The sequence below is a fragment of the Typopeltis vanoorti genome, chromosome 3, assembly GCF_054136105.1.
Source record: "Typopeltis vanoorti isolate ZY-2024b chromosome 3, IOZ_Tvanoo_1.0, whole genome shotgun sequence".
Taxonomy (NCBI): domain Eukaryota; kingdom Metazoa; phylum Arthropoda; class Arachnida; order Uropygi; family Thelyphonidae; genus Typopeltis; species Typopeltis vanoorti.
In genome coordinates, this window is record NC_143551.1 from 3,168,021 (window position 1) to 3,189,280 (window position 21,260).

The 21,260-nt window shown below is 37.9% G+C and overlaps 1 protein-coding gene across 1 annotated transcript in view; it reads left to right on the forward strand.

Annotated features, from left to right (window-relative positions):
- Nucleotides 1-21,260, forward strand: part of LOC150107867 (uncharacterized) — a 393,004-nt gene that overhangs the window by 79,194 nt on the left and 292,550 nt on the right. Inside the window, exon 4 of the mRNA XM_090415366.1 lies at nt 11,998-12,125. Within this exon, the coding sequence (XP_090271492.1) occupies nt 11,998-12,125 (128 nt within the window). The remainder of the gene's footprint in view (nt 1-11,997; nt 12,126-21,260) is intronic.

A 21,260-nucleotide genomic window follows, 5' to 3' on the forward strand; every position in this document is an offset into this window, starting at 1 on the left:
GATGAGCGCAAAAATAATGATTGTTATGGGAGATTTTAACTATAACAGTATAAATCAGGGAGAGGAAATTCCATGTAGTAGTAAGGGAATGGAATTTCTGGAATTCTTGAGGAACAAATATCTTAGGCAACATGTAACAGAAGGTTCAAGAGTTTTGGATTTGGTCATAGCGTTAGAAGATCTGATTATAACTGGGATGTCATCTCTTTCCCCCCCCCACCACTCCAGTTGGAGAAAGTGACTATGCGGTTTTGTTTTGACTCGAAAGATGAATAAACATGCAGAAGTATCAAAGAGAAAGGAATTTTATGTGAATTATTAGGCAGTTGATTATAATAATTTTATAAATCAGCTTGGGGCAGTTCCATGGATGGAAGAATTGGAAGGGCGTGATATCATTAGGGCTTGGGAACAGGTGAATGAATATATTATTAGCACAATGGCAAGTTGTATACTGTAAGTGAAAAACAGAACGCAATTTGGTGTAAAGTAGATGACAAATAATAACAAACAGGAACTGAAGGTGAAAAAGAGGTTATTGAAGAGCATAAGGAGAGGGTTAGAGAACAGATGGCAAAACTGGAATATGAGAAGAGATTGGACCTGAGATACAAATAAAATCCTAAGCAATCCTTTTGTTATGTGGCCAGTAGGAGGAGAAATGATCATGGAAGAATGACATTGTTGGATCAAAATGGAAGTAAAGTGACTAATGCAAAGGACATAGTGGAGTGGTTCAATGAACACTTTATTGGGGATGGGGGTATTTCATCCTAGAGAAATTGGTTTTAATACTAGAGGAATGGGACAGGTTTGAGGTTTACAAGTGCAAGATGAGAGTTTGTTTCAAATACTTAGTACTCTGGATGGCAATAAAGCAATGAGACTGGATAGGATTTTGCCACACAATTTGAGATGACAGCTCTGTTGACTTGGCTTTTCAGTGCGAGGGTATAGAAAATGTACCCTAGTAGCAGAAGGAGGTAAGATAGCGTCATTGCATAAGGATTGTAGTAGAATGGAAAAACAAACTATAGACCATTTTATATATTATCGGTAGTTGTTAAGTCCTTCATTTCTTGTAGATAAACTTATACGTTGGTTTCACATGATTTAAATTTTTAAAGAAATGACAATGTATACTAAAATGCTAATTAAAAAACTTTAATCAATCAATACCTTCCTATATTTCGGCAATATTACATTGCCATCTTCTGGGAACATAAAACTATGATATGTGCATGCAGGCACTAACAACTGTCCTACTATGGCAAACAGGCAGGACAGCTAATATCAGGATATCCGAACACAAAGACTACATCTGGTTTCACCAATACAGCCATTCAGGATTTGCTGACCATACTCTACCACACTCTACCCACCACAGAATACGAAGCCACTTTACGACACCACAGCAAATATAAGTATGAAATATTATTCCTCGAATCAACCTTTGCTCTAAAAAACTTCCCAAACCTCAACAAATTTGGGTGCATGAAACTTCCCCAAATTTGGGAAGCTTGCATCCTAAGAACATCAGCCCAACAGCCAAGACAACCCAATTTAGCTTGCTAGGGGGCACCTTTAGGAGTCTAGGACCAACTTCAGTTGCCTTCATCACCTCATTTTGTTGTTAGTGCCTGCATGCACATATCATAGTTTTATGTTCTCAGAGGATGGCAATATAACATTAACGAAATATAGGATGGTATTAATAAAATTTTAAATTAATATATTAGTATACATTGTAATCTCCTGAAAAATTTAAAGTCATTTGTAACCAACTTATAAGTTTATCTGCAAGAATTACCATCATCCACGGAGATTCTATGACACGCGAGGCCTGCTAATATGACAAATTAAAGCTGAAGATTTCAAGACAACTGAATCGTTTCACCTTCTTAAAACACTGCCGGGATAATAATGTAATCCCGAACTGTGTAAAATTGAAACACCGTTTCACGTAACCGAAGGCTCTCCATATTTATAGCTGTAACGGCTTTACTCTTCTACATGAACAAATTGCTGCGACCAGCGTTCTCTTGGCTGACACCAACAAGGCTATTTGTGCCTTAGAGGAAGAGCTTGCTGCTATGCTGAACGACGACCTTAGGATGATCCTATACGACATCTTGAGTGCTTCAATGCAGAGAAAGAATTTAATAAAGTACGATGCCGGCACCTTAAAAAATGTGAAAGTCTAAAAAGCACTCTGCCTCCGAACCTCAACTACCACTCAACACAGTAGTAAACCTGTCTTCCATTACCCTGAAGCCTGAAGCACTCAGTGCACTTGCACGTGTCCCCAACTTCACCTTAGCAACAAAAAAAAATACCTTCTGAATAAATAATGATACAGGTATACGCATCCTTCCCAGCCATATTGCTAAGAATATCAGACTGGATGTAATGACTAAATAAAACTTCTCCTTAGGGACTATAGGCACAAACAAGAAAATAATAAATATTATTATTATTATGGGTATCTCCATAGTCAGTAGATTCATTGCGGGATTTCCAAATTATGAAAACAATATCTATCATATCTCTTCTTGAATTCATTTACAGATGAAGAATTCGCAACTGAGTCAGGCAATGCATTCCACTCATTCACCACCCTCCAAGCAAAAAATCTGGTTCTCACTTCCAGGTTAACTACACTTTTCCTTAATTTCCAGGGATGACCTCTTGTTCTTCCATCACTGTCACACAGCTGAAATATTTCTCCTACTCCAGTCTTATAAAAACCTTTTAGTAATTTAAATGTTTCTATCATATCCCCTCTTCTCTGCCTATCAACCAACCTCTGCAACCCACAAGCTCTCAATCTATCAATGTAGGGAGCATTTTTTACATCACTCACTAACTTAGTCACTCTCCTCTGGACCCTTTCCACAACTTCCTCATCTCCAAGGAATCCAGGTGACCAGACTTGAGCACAGTAATCCAAATGTGGAAGTATCAACGCTTTATGAAGGGGAATAATAACCTCTTTATCTCTGGATGTTAGTGTGTTTTCATTAACCAGGTAATCCTATGTGCAATCTTGGACAACTAGCAATGTGTCCTCTGAACTTCATCTCCCTGTCCACCAACACCCCTAAGTCCTAGTCTCATCAATCTCTTGGAATACCTTTCCATCAATATAGTACACAGCTGGTAATCTTTTAATCCCAAATGAATAACTTTACATTTTTCCACATTGAACTGACATCCATTACCTTTTGCCCATTTTGCCAGATTATTTAAATCATCCTGCAAACTCTCAACATCAGCTTGATTTTTTATTATGCTACCCAACTTTGCATCATCAGAAAACAACTGAATCTCCCTTTAAGCCATTTCCTATATCATTTATGTACAAATTAAACAATAATGGCCCAAGCACAGAGCCCTGAGGCATACCACTGGTCACCTGCCTCATCCTGGACTCTGCTCCTCCATACCCCACTTTCTGGTATCTCTTCCTAAGCCATTTTCTTATCCATATCACCAGTTTAGTATCCATCCCCATCTGCTCCAATTTGCACAACAGTATTCCATGGGGTATCCTGTAGCCTTAGCAAAATCCAGAAGTACCACAGCATTTACTTTGTCCAACTCAGATGTCATTCTATTATAAAAAGTTAATAAATTGCTAAGCCAGGATCAACCTTTAACAAAAGCATGTCGGCCCCTGTAGAGTATCATATTCTGATTCACCCATTCTTGTATTCTGTTCTTAAACAACTTTTCCAATATTTTTACTGCCACTCCCGAGATGGTGATCGGTCTGTAATTAACTACCGCAGTCTTAGAGTCACCTTTATATAATGGAACCACTTTGCCTTCCTTCCACTTCCTAGGGACCATACCAGAGTTCAAACCTAAGTTAAATAACCAAGTAAGAGGTGTTGACAATTCCTTTGCACATTCATGCAACACTCGCTCTGATATTCCATCTAAACCTACAGCAGTATTTGCATTTAAATTTTGCAATATACTAAGTACATCTGATTTCTTAACTTCAATTCTCATATTAGTTATTGGTACAGATATATCCTCACTTGGGTAAGTCTACTGTTACATCTGAATTGGTCACCTCAATACCATCAGCACCCACTAAAGTTATCCTTCCAAAGTCATTCTTCCTTTTACTTGCCACATAGCAGAAGAACTCTTTGGGATTATCCTTGATCTCCTTGGCTAAGGTCTTCTCATAGTCTAATTTAGCTTTTCTTACTATTCTGGTAACCTTCCTAGCTTGAACCTTGTACTGTTCGCCTTTCTCCTTTTGAATTCTCCATAACATTTACTTTTTTCGCAGATCAAGCTTGATACTACTGCTCATCTATCTAATGGCTACCTTGTTTGCCTTCCTGATATCCGTTGATTTTATCCCATGCACTGCTGACATCTTTCCTCTGCAATATGTTCTGCTATGGGACTGCTATAAGCTCACTCTCAAGCTTGTTATAATTGCCTAACCCGTAGTTCCGTATATACCCCTTGTTAAGAGAGAAATCCACAAATTTTGCAACCTCCCAAGTCAATACCACATGATCGCTCTCACCAATTGGAGGTAACGAGGACACCTTACTTATGCATATATCCTCTGAACCAATGACCCGATCCAGCACTCTCACACCACGTGTCCCTTCAGTTATGTTCTGTTTCAAGTAATTATCTCTTAGATATATGAATTCCATTTCCTTTTTGCCACATGATATTTCCTCCTTCCAATTGATATCACCATAATTAAAATCCCCCATATTAATAACTAACCCTGCACTCATTGCACTAATTTGCTGATGCATGAATTCAATATCACCCCCTATACCCGCTGACCTATAGCAGCAACCAACTGTATATTTGGTTGCGTTGGTCACTGTTTCACAACAGACCCCCTCAAATGAACTATCATTCACATGTCTATCCTCTTGATATACTACTTTCTTTCTCTGCAACTTATCAGCTATCATCAACAATACTCCTCCCCCATTCTATCTTCTGTATCCTCCTTGAAAATACTGTTCCCATCACATTCAATTCCAGTAACCACATCTTCTGCTGACAGCCAAGTTTCACTAATGCCTACAATCATTATCTTATTTCAATTTTTAAGTTTGTCACATCAATCTACTTAAATATTGCCTTCCATTCAAGAGGTTTACCTTCTTGAATTCTATAGCTTGCTCCTCTTTTTCCTGGTTATTACTACTGTCTGAATATAACATCTTATGGTTATTATTTACCAGTAGCTCACCTGAATGATGCTTGGCATTTCTCTAACTCTTCTGTGAATTCTACTTCTTTTCCAATGATATTTGTAAAACTGATGGTGTACCTATCTTCAATTCTTCTGAGGGCTTGTTCCAGTAGCTGAGTGTGAATATTATCCTTCCTCATTCAGTAGCCAGTTTGATATATCAAAATACAGCGCACCAGGTGCATTACACAATATGACAATCTATAGTTCGCCCACCATTTGTAGGTCTCTGCTTCGCGTCTTTCCAAGAATAGTCAATTCATGCTGAAGGGGAGAAAGAAATGAAGGATGTGCGAATTGGTCGCCAACACGCGAAATCACGTGCTTTATAGGTAAAATTTTCCAACTGTTATACAAGCAACATAGTTAACTACAATAATCATAAATGAGAAGTTAATTTTCTGACCGGTAATAATAAACAACTCATCCCACAATACGGACTGATTACCCTATTATTGGAATGGATTCTCCTTTTTCTAACATGCACAGAAGTGTCGAAAGATCTCTAATCGGTGGGCGAACTTATACCAGTTTTTTTTTTTTTTTTTTTAACCTTGGGCCCATACACAGGAGGTTGGTTAGTCAACCTATAGTACATTAGTACCGTGTATGGGTTGGGAAAGGAGGAATTTGTTTACATTTGATTTGAATGACTTTCAGTTGTATTCCTTGGGAAACACAGCAGGTGGGAGACTGTTCCACAGTGCAGCAGTTGCAGGAATGAAAGAAGAGGAAAAGAAACTTGTTCTGTTTGTTTCTAGGTGTACTGTGAAGGGATGGTGTGCAGCAGCTGCACGTGTTCCAATGAGCTTAGCACTGAGTGGGGGAATTATTGATGATTTTTCAGATGAGCATTTCCCATGGAAATATTTGTAGAATAAATATACTGCAGAGGCCATACGTCTGTGTGAAAGTGGGGGGGGGGGGGGGAGAGTTGGTAAGGGATGGATCATTGATGAGTCTAATTGCTCTCCTCTGTATTGAGTCGAGAATTTTGACAGAGCCTTTAGGGGCCCCACCCCATATGTGGGAATAGTATTCAATAGTTGGGCAGATTTGTGACTTTTATAATGTTAATAGCTGTTCGGGAATGAAGTAACATCTTTAACGAAAGAGAAATCTTAGTTTTTTGAGGCTGAGAATGCAGTGTTTGAGATATGTTTATGCCAGGAGAGGTTTCATGTGAGGGTGATTCGAAGGAGTGAGATCTCAGACTCTCTGGAAATTTGGGTATCATCATAAAGGTTAGTAGGGAAAAATTGTTCTTTATTATGGGAAATAGTACAGAACTGGGTTTTATTGGCATTGAAATTTATGAGGTTATTCGAACCCCATTGTAGGATGGCTTCGAGATCTGAGTTGAGGGTGATGTGATTGATGTTCTGTAGGTTGAGGTGAGTTGTGTAGTGTAAGGTTTATCAAATGCAAGCTAGGAGTGTAGTGTGCTGTCGTCTGTAAAACTGTGTATTGGGTTGGAGGTCAATTGCAGTAGGTCATTGATATAAAGCAGGAAGAGGGTTGGTGAGAGAACAGGACCTTGTAGGACCCCAGCATTAATTGAGTGGTGAGAGGATAGGGAGCAGTCCACAATCACACACAGTGTGCTTCCAGACAGAAAACTAGTAATCCACCTACAAAAGTCCTGGGTCAGACCAAATGATTGTAGCTTTCCTAGTAGGCCTTTGTGCCAGACCCGATCAAAGGCTTTGGCGATATCTAATGCAACCACTTGAGATTCGCCAACCCTTTCCATAGCATTTGTCCAGAGATGGGTGACGTGTGAGTAGATCTCCTGTTGATCGGCAGTGGCGGAATCCATATTGGCGGTCATTTATTTGGTGAGTGTCTTCAAGATAGTGTAGGAGTTGGGAATTGATGATTTTTTCCATTAATTTTGACAGGACTGAGGTAAGCGAGATAAGGCGGTAATTGGATAGCAGTGACTTGTCACCCTTCTTGTGAATGGGCTGAATATAGGCCAATTTCCAGTTTTTGGGGTAGATTCCAGTGGTGCAGGAGAGTATATATAGGTGACATAGGATAGGGGTCAGTTCTGGAGCACAAACTTTCAGAACAATTGGGGGAATGCCATCAGGGCCAGGAGACCTTTTTGTGTTTAATTTGGACAGTATTTTTCTGATCTCATCCTGCCAAAAGGATATAGGAGGCATTGTATGTTAGGTGTCTGGAATGGTTGGGGGAACATTTACCATCGTCAATTATCCATGCAGTTGGAGGAAAGTATGAGGCCAGAAGATTGGCTTTTTCTGTGGGTGATGATGCAGTAGAGCCATCGGGGTGGGAATAGTGTTGGACATAAGTTACAGCCAATTGCTTTGGCGAGAGACCAAAAGGCTCAGCCACCATTTGGACAGGCTGCTAGCTTCCTGCTTTTTGCTCTTTCGAACTCTGTTTTGGATGAGTTGATTGTTTTTTATGCATCTATTAGAGGCTTCGGTGTAAGCCTTGAAGGAGGATGAGGTTCTTGATTTCAGCCAGTTGTGGTATGTCTACAGCCTTGGCACATCTTTTGGAAAACCAGAGTTTCATTAGGGTGTGGCAATTCAGAGTGCTGTGTGGAATGTATGTATTCATGCCGGTGAGGATTACTTTGGTAATAAGTTCAGTGCATATGTTTAGGTTGGAAGGCCAGAAGCAATAGTCCAACCATGGGAATGCGGCATAGAAGTTGCAGAGACTGTCCCACTTGGCACTGTTATATTGCCAAACTACCCTTGTATGGGAGTGTCTGTGTAAGTGTTGTTGCATGGGGGAGGAGATAAGCACTAGGTTGTGGTCAGAATTGCCCAGAGGGCTTACTACTTTCACTGTGTATTTGGAAGTCATTGATGAAGAAGAGATCTAGGGTGTTTAGTGAGTGGTTTTGGTTATCTGGTATTCTGGTTGACATCTGGACACGTTGTGTAAGGTCATTAGTGATGGCAAATGTTTCGGTATCTCTGCCTGCAAGATCTGTTCAACTGGAGGAGGAAAGCCAGCTGGTGTTGTGGACGTTAAAATCTCATAGGAGGATGATTTTGCTGTTAGGAAAGTGGGATTGGAGAGAGTCGACTTTTAGGGAGAGGAAATTAAAGAGCTCAGGATTGTTGGTTGCATTGGGGGAGCGATAGAGACAGCAGATGAATTGGACTGAGTAGGGAAGGGATATTTCAACCAAAGAAGGTCAAAGTTGGGTGATTCTAGGTTTGGTGCTCTCTGGCAAGGTATGTCAGATGTATGCACAGACACCACCCTTGGGGCGAAAGTTGTTGAAGAGTGAGTAATTTGGAAGGTTGAGATATGTGGTGCTGGGGAGAGGTGAGATTTGTGTTTCTGTCAGGAAGAGTAGGTGGGGTTTGGTAGACTGTAGGTGGTAGTGGACCCTATTCAGGTTGGTGTTTAGGCCACAGATGTTGGTGAAGTGAATGTGTAGGATTTTGTGAGTCGTATGTTGGCCCTCATGGGTCTTGCACATTTCCTATGCGATGCCTGCATGCTGGTCTCCATGGTGGCTGCTAGTGGCATCACTTGGTTTTTTCACCAGTTTATCTTGTCTATAGTCAATGGTCCATCTGTTGTCACCATTGTGACATTTTTCTTTGAGTTATCTTCGAAGCTGGCATCTTTGTTCTCTTTGTGCAAATGTTAGGTCTGGTTGTGCACGTATGCACGATCGAGTCAGGTGTCCTTGAACTTGTTGTTGATCGCGGTTATTATTTTTGATGTGCTTGCTGGTGTGTTGCAAGTAACTTTTACTAGGCGCTGAAAGTTTATACCGTCCTTCCTTTTATTTATAGGCTTGAAACGATGGCAAATAATGATAGGATCGATGTTGCATTCTTCGGCTAGTTTGTCGATGGCCTCTTGTAATGATTTTCCATCAGGAAGTTCAAAATGATGGCATTGATTTTTTTGTGTTTGGCCTCCAAGTCGTTTACTGTTGATGCGATTAGATCGCGAAGTTCTTTTGCTGGCAGAGTGGAGTTTGCGTTGCGTTGGTTTTCAATTTGTTCAAGCTTAGCTTCGACTGCACGTATTTTGTCGGTAAAAGTTTCATTTAAAGCTTTAATGTGCCGTTCGAGGTTTTTGACATGTTTACCTATATTTAAAAGTTGTTTTACCGAAGGTATGCACAGCAAACAGAAGAATGGCTGGTTAAGTTGATAAGTGGTTTATGTGTAGCTTCGTCTATTTTCACACACAAAGCATGCAGCCAGTGGCACCTGTGACAACAGTTTTGTCTATCTGTGACAACAGTTTTGCTGCTGTGGCACGTAATAGGTTTGTCGGTGGTGGTCGATGGCACGTGGTGCTTATTTGTCGTTGGCTTTTACTGTTGCCATCTTTGCTGTGTAAGGTAGGCATCGTGAGTGCTTACATGTGGCTGATTTTGAATTGGAAGGATAGCTGTTTTAATACACTATGAATACTTACAGGTTGTACTGAAGTATTCCGCTGCTCGACACCCGTTGTTGGGTTTCCATTTGATGGTTAATTTCGATGAAAAAACACTCTCAATAACGATAAATTAGTGAGCACAATCTTGTAGTAGCTTATTCCAAGTTATCTTGCATTGACTCTTTGGCATCCTTAATTAAAGAGTACAAGCTTGATAATTGGACGGAGACTCTCAATCATGGTTCTCACTCAGTGCACCCCCATTCAAAGCATCCTTATGCTTTCAATTTCTACATGTTAATTTCAATGCTGAATCAAAGAAGCGAATGGTAATTTGGAAATTTTCATTTGGGAACAGGTATTTGTCATTATTATTATTAGCTTTGCTGTTTTCTCCAAATTTTCCCAAAATATTTTTGTATGTGTGACAATCATTTCCTTCTCTGCTATTTAGATCCCCAACAAGGACCAACTTTTCCTTTCTCATTGTGTCAGTTGCTTTCTCTAAATCCTCAAAAAAATTCCTCTACTTCTACTTTAGTAGAACCTTCTGTGTGACCATAGGCACAGATAAGTCTCATTTTCCAGTTCCATATTCTGATATTTGCCCACATCACTCGACTTGATATTGACTGCCATTCAAGAAGATTAGCCTCTTATTTAATGTTGAATACTATGGCTATTACTATGGGAATAAAGACCAATAGGACAAAATATATTTTGTGCTATTTATCTCAAAAATATATATTATTGTTTGCTGCTGTAGACCAGGGAATTCACAAGAAGATGTAAATGCCATGAATCAACAGATTGGCACAATGAGCGCAACCCGAAAAATTAGTCTGGTAATTATGACAGACTTAGGAGACATCTTGGAGCAGTGTCATGGCTTGAGAAGCTGCAATAAAACAATGTGAACTGTCCAAGAGAAGTGGTCAGAAATTGTTTGATCAAAGGTCAGGAAGATAAACCAAGGCGAGATTAACTGGCTTAGTGAAGATATAAAGCAAGAGCTGGAAGAAAAAAAAATCTGTGGAGGGAACATAACAAAAAAGGTAATCAGTATACTTATGAGCAGTACAAAGTGAAAGCAAGAAGGGTGATGAGTATGGTAAGAAACACCACATCAGGTAATAAAGAAAATTAACTTAGCATGCCAAAGTGAATCCCAAAAAGAAGTTTTTTAGTTATATAGCAAGTAAGAGTCAAAATGACTATGGCATGGTGACTTTAATCAGTGCTGATAATTGAAAGGTGACAGAGGCAAAAGAAACTGTTCAGTTGCTGAGTGATCATTTTGCAAAGAAATAGGTGGAGATTTTGCAGTTGCCAATATGGCAAATCTCCACATTCAGAATTGAGTTAGATGAACTGGAAGTTCAGTATGAAAAATATTAGTGTGAATACAGCATTGGAACTGGATGGCATGTAAGAAGTAAAGATTGGGAAGTTATTATCCCTCTTGATAAAGCTATGATTCAGCTGCATTTTGACTGCTGTGCACAGATTTAGTCACCTGAGTTTCTTAGGGATAAAGGAAGACATAGAGAGGATATAGAGGCAAGTGACCAAGCCAGTGACAGGTTTGCAGAATGCATCTTATAAGGATAGATTCAATGTGTGTGTGTGTGTGGGGGGGGGGGGGTTTACAAAGTTTAGTTGATAGGTAAGCAGAAAAGAAGGGACATGATAGAAACTTATAAGATATTAAAAGGACATTATAAAATTGATGCAAAGGAAATTTTTCAATATATAACAAATAGAGAACTAGGAGGTCAGATGTGGAAGTTGTGTATGAGTGTGGGTAGTAAGAGTGTGCTGACTAGATTTTTTGCGTCGACAGTGGTAAATGGGCAGAATGTATTTCCAGAATTAGTTGTGATTGCACTGACGCCACAAAATTTGAATCTCTATATTGAAATGAATCAAAATCCATTACTTATGTTACCTGGCTTGAAAGACAGGTAACTTGTCTTAAGATGCAGTTGGCTGCTGCGAATGATGCCTTTCCATGATGTTGGATCATGCAGGTAAACATTTATATGCATAGATCTGCTATTCCAATTTCATAACAGCCCTGTTGCTACATTATTTGTAGCTAAATCTCAAATGTAATGAAGACTGGCACACAGGATGTAGCATCATATCTTATAATTGTGACCATGAGTACTGATTCAGATATTCTGAATTCTTGATATCTTAGATATTTAGTTCTAATATATATGCATGCATTGCATTTGGAGTTTTGTTAAACTAACAATAGGTTGACAATTATATATGCATTTGTGTGTACCCATGCATCCATTCTCATTATTTTTTATTTCATTGTTTTATTTATTTATTTTTTCTAGAAAATTTTTCTCAAAAACCAGTATTTGGTTGCTCATTAGAAGAGCATCTTCGGGTTACTGGCCGACAAGTAGCATGGGTAATAGAATCTTGTGTCTGCTTTCTTATAGATTTTGGAGTGAATGAAGAAGTAAGTGTCACTGTTATGATTTTATTTGAAATGATTATTGCTATTATTCAAGTTTGATAGAAAATTATTTTTGTACTTGTGCTTTGAATTTTTTATTATATTGATGAGGCTATAAGCCTGATGGATGGCATTTCCATTCTCAAACCTGTGGCTGTGTGTTCACATCCTGCTATGGTATAGATGGTTGCAAAAGTCTGTAATTGATAAATGTTTATCATCTCATGTTGTGAAGCTATCTTCCTACTTATTGCAAGTATCAAGTGGTTTAAGAAGTTCCATGTTTGGTCTTTAGAGGAGACATTCCAGATTATCTGACTCTTGGCCTACCCACAGTAATAAAATATGCCATAAGGTTCAACCTATGGAGTTGATAAAATGGACAATGCAGTACATTTTTTACATTAAAAAAATAATATGTATGTGTGTGTGTGTGTGTATATATATATATATATATATTTGAGTTACAACGTCCCTGATAGCCATGCTGCAGTTGTTCAGTACTGGCGTTCATGAGAACTTGCAAGCTTGCATGCAAAAAACAATAGTGCGTTTAGATAGAACAACTTGAAAAATCCAACATTTTGGTGTCAATTATGTATTGCATTTTTTGCCTGTAATTCTCAGTTTTTTGTAACTTCAATTTTTATTACTGTGTTCTACCTTTAGTGGATGACTGAAGAAGGCTGTAAAAGGCTGAAACTAGTTGTATCATTTTCATTTTGCCTTGGGTATAATAAATGTTAAAGATACCAAGCTATTTTAAACCTGGTTTTACTCCATTTCCCAAGTAAGCAAACAGATAAACAAGTCAAGTTTGCACCTGCAAATGTTGCAAGTCTAGCTGATCCTGCACATAGTGCAAGACCAAGGCAACGCATGGTAAAAGTAGAATAAACTCTGATCACTAATCTTAATATTTACCCTTAATGCAAAGCACATCTCCTGGAGGAGATGTATGATGCTTTGTATTAAAGGCAAGGGGCCACTACCCAGACCAGTTTCAACCTTTATTGAGGTCTCATCAGTGGGATCTTTAACATATATATATATACAGGGTGTTCAGGATAAATTTGACAGTTTCGTAAGGAAAAAGAAAATCTTCTTTGTATCTATTAAATTTAATGAATTGACAAAAAAACATTACAGGCAGAGTTAATTACAATACTATCAACAAGATTTACTCAAAATAACCACCATTAGCATCGATCACAGCTTCAATTCTGCTTCGGAACCTCGAACAAGCTGATGCTACAGTCTCCCTGGGAAGGGCCGCAAAAACTGTTTTAATTTTATCCATTAACTGGGCTTTTGTATTACTGGAAGTGCGATTGGTGTCTTTTTCAACTGCGCCCCATACAAAATAATCCATGGGGTTAAGGTCTGGGGAGTTTGGAGGCCAAACATTTGGACTGGTGAAGTCGTAGAAATTTTCAGACAACCATTTTTGACTTTTCCCAGAGGTGTGGCAAGGGGTCGAATCCTGCTGCCATACATACGGCCTACCATTGGCTACCCTTGTTATCCAGGGCTTGACTACAGTTAGCAACTCCACGAACAAAGCCCGAATTCCAATGCCAGGGTTCTTCAACACCTGTTCCTGCAGATTTGTGAGGAATTCTGCTGTACGAACGCAATCAGATCGTCTGCTAGAGATCTTTCTTCTTGCTACATCCTCGTAGTCACCATTGCAAGTCTCTAGTTCATGCCTGATTGTTTTTACTGTATTCAGGGAGCATTGGGCAGCAGTCGTAATATCCTTATTTTGATGGCGGGCACGAATCATCATGATACAAGTTATTCTCTTCCATGATTCAGGTGGGTTCCAGCTATCCATCCTTTCTGACATCTTGTATATGAATGAAGAAGGGTCCAAACTTTTAAATGAAGAGAAGTGTGTGTTAATACATGTAACTTATGGAAAAATATAATTAATTATAAATATGTCAAATTTATCCCGAACACCCTGTATATATATATATATATATAATATATGAAACGTACTATTAACTCGGGGTTGGGATATGTTCATTTTTTAAATTAACTGACTTAAACCCGAGAATTATAACACAATGACATTTATTTGAAAAAAAAACGCAACATGTTTCGTCAAAAATGACTTCTTCAGGCGATAAGAACATAGAAAGACAATAAAAGACACTTAAATTAACATTGACACACTCTAAAGCTATACAACTATAAAGCCATAATATTCGACTGTAAATTACAGTTATGAGCTTGAACTACAGTCCGAGTTAAAGTTCTATTGTTGTACACCTGTGCGTGTGTGGAATCACGCGATCTCCAGTATCTAATAGTAGAGTTGAAAGAGTCTGCCAAATTATAGCTAAGATTATTATTCAAATGAAAAGGGTCTAAGGTGATTTCCCTTGACTCTACAATGCGGCGCTCTATTTCATCATGGCTGATGTGTAGGTTTGAAGTCAATGTCCAATCTATTTCATGTTGGTGGCCTTCGTTGTTCGTGTTTATTGAAAGCAGGACATGGCCCGACAGAGCAGTAGCTCTGGTTCTCTTATAGGCAATGTCTCTCTGATGCTCTTCGAGACGTAGTAAGATAGATTTTTTGTGTACCTTCGGGAGTCCATAATCTCCTACAAAAGACCACAGAAATTCCACGGAATACACGGCTCTCCATCCGCTCTTTACACCCCCTCATTCCAAGGTTATATGGACTCCCGAAGGTACACAAAGAAAACTATCCACCTGAGACCTATAGTAGACAGCATTGACTCACCCACATACAGGTTATCCAAATATTTGGCGTCATCATTAAAAGCTTATGCGGGAAAATCTTCTTCTTATATTAAAAACTCAACAGATTTTGTCTCTAAAATAAAGGACCTAAAACTAAAATCTTCTGATATCATGGTGAGCTTTGACGTGGTAGCACTCTTTACCAACGTTCCGACACAGGACGTTCTCCATATTTTAAAAAACAAGATTTCAAATAAAATGTTCTCTCTGTTATCTCACTGTGTAAACTCTGGCTATTTTGAATTCGAAGGTAAACTATACAAACAGGTCAAAGGATTAGCTATGGGAAGCCCTCTCTCTCCTGTGTTAGCCAACATTTTTTTCGAAGACTTTGAAGAAAAGGCGATCTCCTCTTTTACTTTAAAACCAAAAATTTGGCTTAGATATGTGGACGATATATTCCTCATATGGGAGCATGGTACTGAGAATCTTAACAAGTTCCTCGACCACTTAAACAACCGCCATCAAGATATAAAATTGACTATGGAGATTGAAGAAAATAGTTCCATCTGCTTCCTAGATGTTAAACTCACCAAGACGCCTGAATCAATTAAAGTCTCTATTTTTAGAAAGCCAACACACACAGACAGATATTTGCATGCGTCCTCCCATCACCATCCAGCGCAAAAGTTGGGTATTATATCAACTCTAGCGAATCGTGCAAGATCTGTACTGTCAGATGAAGAAGAACTAAAAAAGGAACTACAACATCTTAAATGGACCTTTAAAAACAATGGCTACTCTCTAAAAAGTATTAACAACCAATTATCCCGCCACCAACGTAACAACGTAGAGACACAGGACGACTCCAAAGGTCATATCGTCTTGCCATATATCAGCACACTATCCAAAAAGCTGAGCAGAATTCTGAAGAAGTTTAACATAAAAACATGCTTCTCGACTCTGCCAAAAATAAGATCACGCTTCAACAACTATAAACAACCTCACAACCTTCTACAATTCCCAGGTGTATACAAGGTTACTTGTGAATGCGGAAAGCCTTACTATGGACAGACAGAAAAATCTATCTTACTACGTCTCGAAGAGCATCAGAGAGACATTGCCTATAAGAGAACCAGAGCTACTGCTCTGTCGGGCCATGTCCTGCTTTCAATAAACACGAACAACGAAGGCCACCAACATGAAATAGATTGGACATTGACTTCAAACCTACACATCAGCCATGATGAAATAGAGCGCCGCATTGTAGAGTCAAGGGAAATCACCTTAGACCCTTTTCATTTGAATAATAATCTTAGCTATAATTTGGCAGACTCTTTCAACTCTACTATTAGATACTGGAGATCGCGTGATTCCACACACGCACAGGTGTACAACAATAGAACTTTAACTCGGACTGTAGTTCAAGCTCATAACTGTAATTTACAGTCGAATATTATGGCTTTATAGTTGTATAGCTTTAGAGTGTGTCAATGTTAATTTAAGTGTCTTTTATTGTCTTTCTATGTTCTTATCGCCTGAAGAAGTCATTTTTGACGAAACATGTTGCGTTTTTTTCAAATAAATGTCATTGTGTTATAATTCTCGGGTTTAAGTCAGTTAATTTAAAAAATGAATATATAATATATATATATATGTGTGTAAATAAGGTTTTTTACCTTGGGAATAATGTATATTATTTACCCACCTTTATATATATTATATATTAATGTATATTATTTACCCACCTATATATACATATGTATATATATATTTACTCGGTAGATAATGTTATGAAAAAATTAGTTTGAATGACTATAATACTGAGAATAAAAAGAATAAAGTTTAATGCTGAGATACTACTAGTTTCGTTGAACAAAATTCAACTTCTTCAGGTATCAAAGACAAAAGAATTATGTAAAATAATAGAGACATAATAAAATTACATCAACAGAACTAATATAAAAGACCGAAGTACTGTTTAAAACAGGAATGCGTGCTGGGTTTCCAATTAAAGTTGACTACATGCGAGAGTTGTCACGAGAGCACCAGTATTGGACAGTGGCAATGTATGCATCAGAAAGATTGTAGCTGAGGCTGTTGTTTATATGGGTTGAATCAAGGGATATTTCTTTAGATTCGACTATCTTCCTTTCGAGCTCATCATAACACCTGTGAATATTAGAAGTTTGCGGCCAGTGTACGAGGTGTTGAAGGTCTTCATCCGAGTTAATAGAGAAGAGAACGTGGCTTGAGAGAGTGCTGGCCCTGGTCCTATTGTAGGATATGTCTCTTCTGTGTTCTTCAATATGTAAAAGGATGGATTTAATCATATGACTGTAATATGGTTTGCCACATTCACACAAGATCTTGTAGACTCTTGAATACTGGAGAGGGAGATGTTTTATTTTAGGTCTACTTAGTATTGATCGAAATTTTGGAAACATAGTGAAACGAGTTCTAATGTTGAATTTCCTAAGAATTTTTGCCAGTTTTGAGGAGAGACAGCTGATGTATGGTAAAGATGAATGCTCTTGGGGAAGAAGAATGAATCTTCAATGGTAGGAGAATGATGGTGAGAGATAAATTTATCAATTTTCTTAAGAGAGAAACCATTATTGACAAAAGTCCTTTTTAGTAAATTAAGCTCATTTTCAATCTCTGTTTCATCTGCTAGTAAAGATCTCGCACGATGTGATAGGGTTGAAATAATTCCAAATTTCTGCAGAGAGTAGTGATGGGAAGAAGCATGAAGGTATCTGTGTGTGTGTGTTGATTTTCTAAAAATAGAGATTTTGATGTTATCAGTGCGTCTCATGAGTTTTAAGAATGGATTGTCACATTTCAGTTTTAGAAACATTTTAGCATGGACTCTTTGCCTACGTCTTTGTTTAAAACTGCAACAGATTTTATTTATTTTTTATTTATTTATTTATTTTTTTTTTTCGTTTCGTAGCATGCACATTACTATAATATTCAGTGTGTAACCACTGTAGGCAATGGTATTTAGTGAGAAGAACATGAAACAAAATACAAGTGGATGGAATTGATATGGAAAATGTAGAGCATTCACATATTTGGGAAGTAAAATGACATATGATCTTGACTGTAAAAAAAGATCAGGATTGCAAAGGGAAGAATAAATCTGAGGGCCTTGGATAACATCTGGAAAAGTAATGTGATCATCCTGCAAACAAAACTAAGAGTGCTGGAAACATGCATCTTTAGCAGTGTACTGTATGGATCTGAAACGTGGGTAAATAAGGAATCAAGAAAAAGAATTTTGTCATTTGTAAGAACTTGTTACAGGAAGATTCTAAGAATAGGTTGGGTACAGAAAATTACAAATGAAGAGCTCTATTAGAAGACACAACCAAAGAATAATCTAATGCAGAAGATTATAAAATGGAAGCTGCAATTAATGGGACACATCTGCCGAATGAGTGAAGGAAAATAAAGACATTCATGTTTGGTATTATGGACAGTGTGAACAGAAGAGGTAGACTATACAGAGAATGGATAGACAACATAAAGGATTGGTGTGGAATGGGAGTACAGAAACTGTAACACTGTGCACTGGACAAAGAAAGGTGGAAGAAGTCATTTGTAAGAACTTGTTACAGGAAGATTCTAAGAATAGGTTGGGTACAGAAAATTACAAATGAAGAGCTCTATCAGAAGACACAACCAAAGAATAATCTAATGCAGAAGATTATAAAATGGAAGCTGCAATTAATGGGACACATCTGCCGAATGAGTGAAGGAAAATAAAGACATTCATGTTTGGTATTATGGACAGTGTGAACAGAAGAGGTAGACTATACAGAGAATGGATAGACAACATAAAGGATTGGTGTGGAATGGGAGTACAGAAACTGTAACACTGTGCACTGGACAAAGAAAGGTGGAAGAAGATAGTGAAGGAGGCATCAGACACCAATGGGCATTGAGCCCATGGTTCATGATGATGATGATCCATTGTGGATATGTTAAAAATATAATAGGAAGGATATCAAACCGGTTCCTCTTAACACTATCATCATCATCAGAATTACCTACAAACAACTCTGTTTAAATTGAGCTGAGAGAAATCACCTCTAATTTTCTCCTTTACCATACATAACTTTATCTACAGAAAATGAAACATCCTCTCCTGGCACAAAATTAAGACATCATGCCATAGATTATCATCCAAAAGGCTGCCCACTTAATTGCTACTCATAATTCCTTCTCAACCTAGGTTAATATTTAGTAGAAGTTGGCTTCTCACCAGATGAAGAGCAATGAAATCTTTCTGAGTGTCATGGCTATATAATATTCCTGCCAGGTACCCTCAAGGGATGTACAGGATATGATAGTACTACATGAAAAATTTACATCATTACTAACTTCCTACCTACAGTTTTCTGCCTAATCAATCTGTTACCTGTCAAAGCTACAACATTGTCTGATCTTATATTTATATATCTATCTTCTAAGGCACTTTTTACTGTATCACTCCACCCATATCTTGGTCTTCCTCTGGGTCGTTTTGCTGCCAACCTGGCAGAGAACACTTCTTTTGCTAATCTTTCCTTGCCCATTCTGTTTAAGTGACCATACCACCTGAAATTAGCTCTGCGAAAACATTCCTGGATGCTGACAATGTCAAGTTCTTGTCTAATATCTTCGTTTTTAAATGATATTGCCACTGATGCCATCTGTTCACGCCTCTAATCTTTCTCAAGACTCTCATATCTATGGTCTCTAGTCTTTGGTCAAGTGTTTTACTTCTGACCCAGTTCTCAGATGCATAAGTTAAAACTTGTTTAACTGTATACAAAACACCGTCTTGTATACAGATAATTTAGTGTTCCGACTAATTTCTCTCTTATTCCATATGAATTTATTCAATTGATTTCCTACCATACCAGCTTTGTTGATTTTATTGTCTATTTCCATAATTTCCATATTTAATTTACCATCTTCACTATAAATCGTGCCTAAGTAGCTGAAATGTTTTACTTGTTGCACAGGTTCTAAATTCACAACACAGTTGACATTTTCAATGATTCTGCCTATTTTCCTTGTCTTTGTCTTTTTATTGCTGGCCTTCATACCATATCTATTACAACAGTTATTCAATTTAGTCAGGGAATCTTGCAGACTTGTAGCAGATTTATTTAAAAGTATAACATCGTCTGCATAAAGCAAACAGCTGACATTAACATTTCTAATTTTTATATCAGGTTTAATACCACGTTTCTTCATAATATTATCCATATAGATAATGAATAAAAGATGGGATAATGTACATCCTTGTCTCACACCAGATTTAACATTAAACCACCTTCCTGTACTTCAATCCTAACTGCTGATTTACAACTCAAATAAAGACTAAGTATTTCTTAATATATTTCCCCATTGACACCATATAACTGTAGCGTATTGAATAGCTTCTGTCTTGGCACCTTGTCATATGCCTTTTCCAGATCGACAAAACTTAAATACAGATCTTTGTTATATTCCCATGATTTCTCAACTATTTGTCGTAAAGTGAAGATCTGATCCTGACAGCCTCTATTTGGCCTGAATCCAGCTTGTTCTTCACCAAGCTTTTCTTCCACAATTCTTCTCAACTGTTTATCAAGTATACTAGCATAAATCTTACCAGGAACATTCAGTAGCGAAATACATATGTAATTCTCACAGTTTTATTTCCCTTTTTATATATGGGTACTATGAGAGCTCTACTCCAATCATCGGGAATTTGTCCCTCTGTCCACGCCTTCTGAACTATGCAGTGCAGCCACTGTAAGACTTTTATACCACCTTACTTAAGCATTTCTTGTCAAATATCATCTACTCCTGCTGCCTTTCCAAATTTCAAGCTTTTGATGGCTTTTTCTACTTCAAATATTGATATGTATTGCTGACTGTTCATTGTTTTTTACCACTGTGCTATCACTGCTTGTTTACTTTAGCAATTTTTCGAAGTAATTACTTCATACTTCAAGGATATCTTTTTCTCCTGTTTTCATGTCACCTTTATCATCTCTAATTCCGTTTACAGCACTCTTTCTTCCATTTCTGAGCTTCTTCAACAACCTCCAGAATATTTTGCCACCTTCTTGATATTTATTTTCTATGTTCTTGCCAAAGTCCTCTCATGACTTTTGTTTGGCTAGTTTTACACAGTGTTTAGATTTCTTACATTTGTCTCTGTATTCTATAATCTAGCCCTCACACCTTCTTGGCAGCCTTCATTCTCAGCTTCCAAGGATGCACTTTCACCCTTTCCCCACCCTCCATAAATTGAAAGATTCCATCAGTTGAAATCTTGTATAACCCTTTCAGAAGTTTGTAAGTGTCAATCATATCACCCCTTTTTCTCCTGTTTTGCTAGTATCTGGAGTCTAAATTCTCAATCTGTCTTCAAAA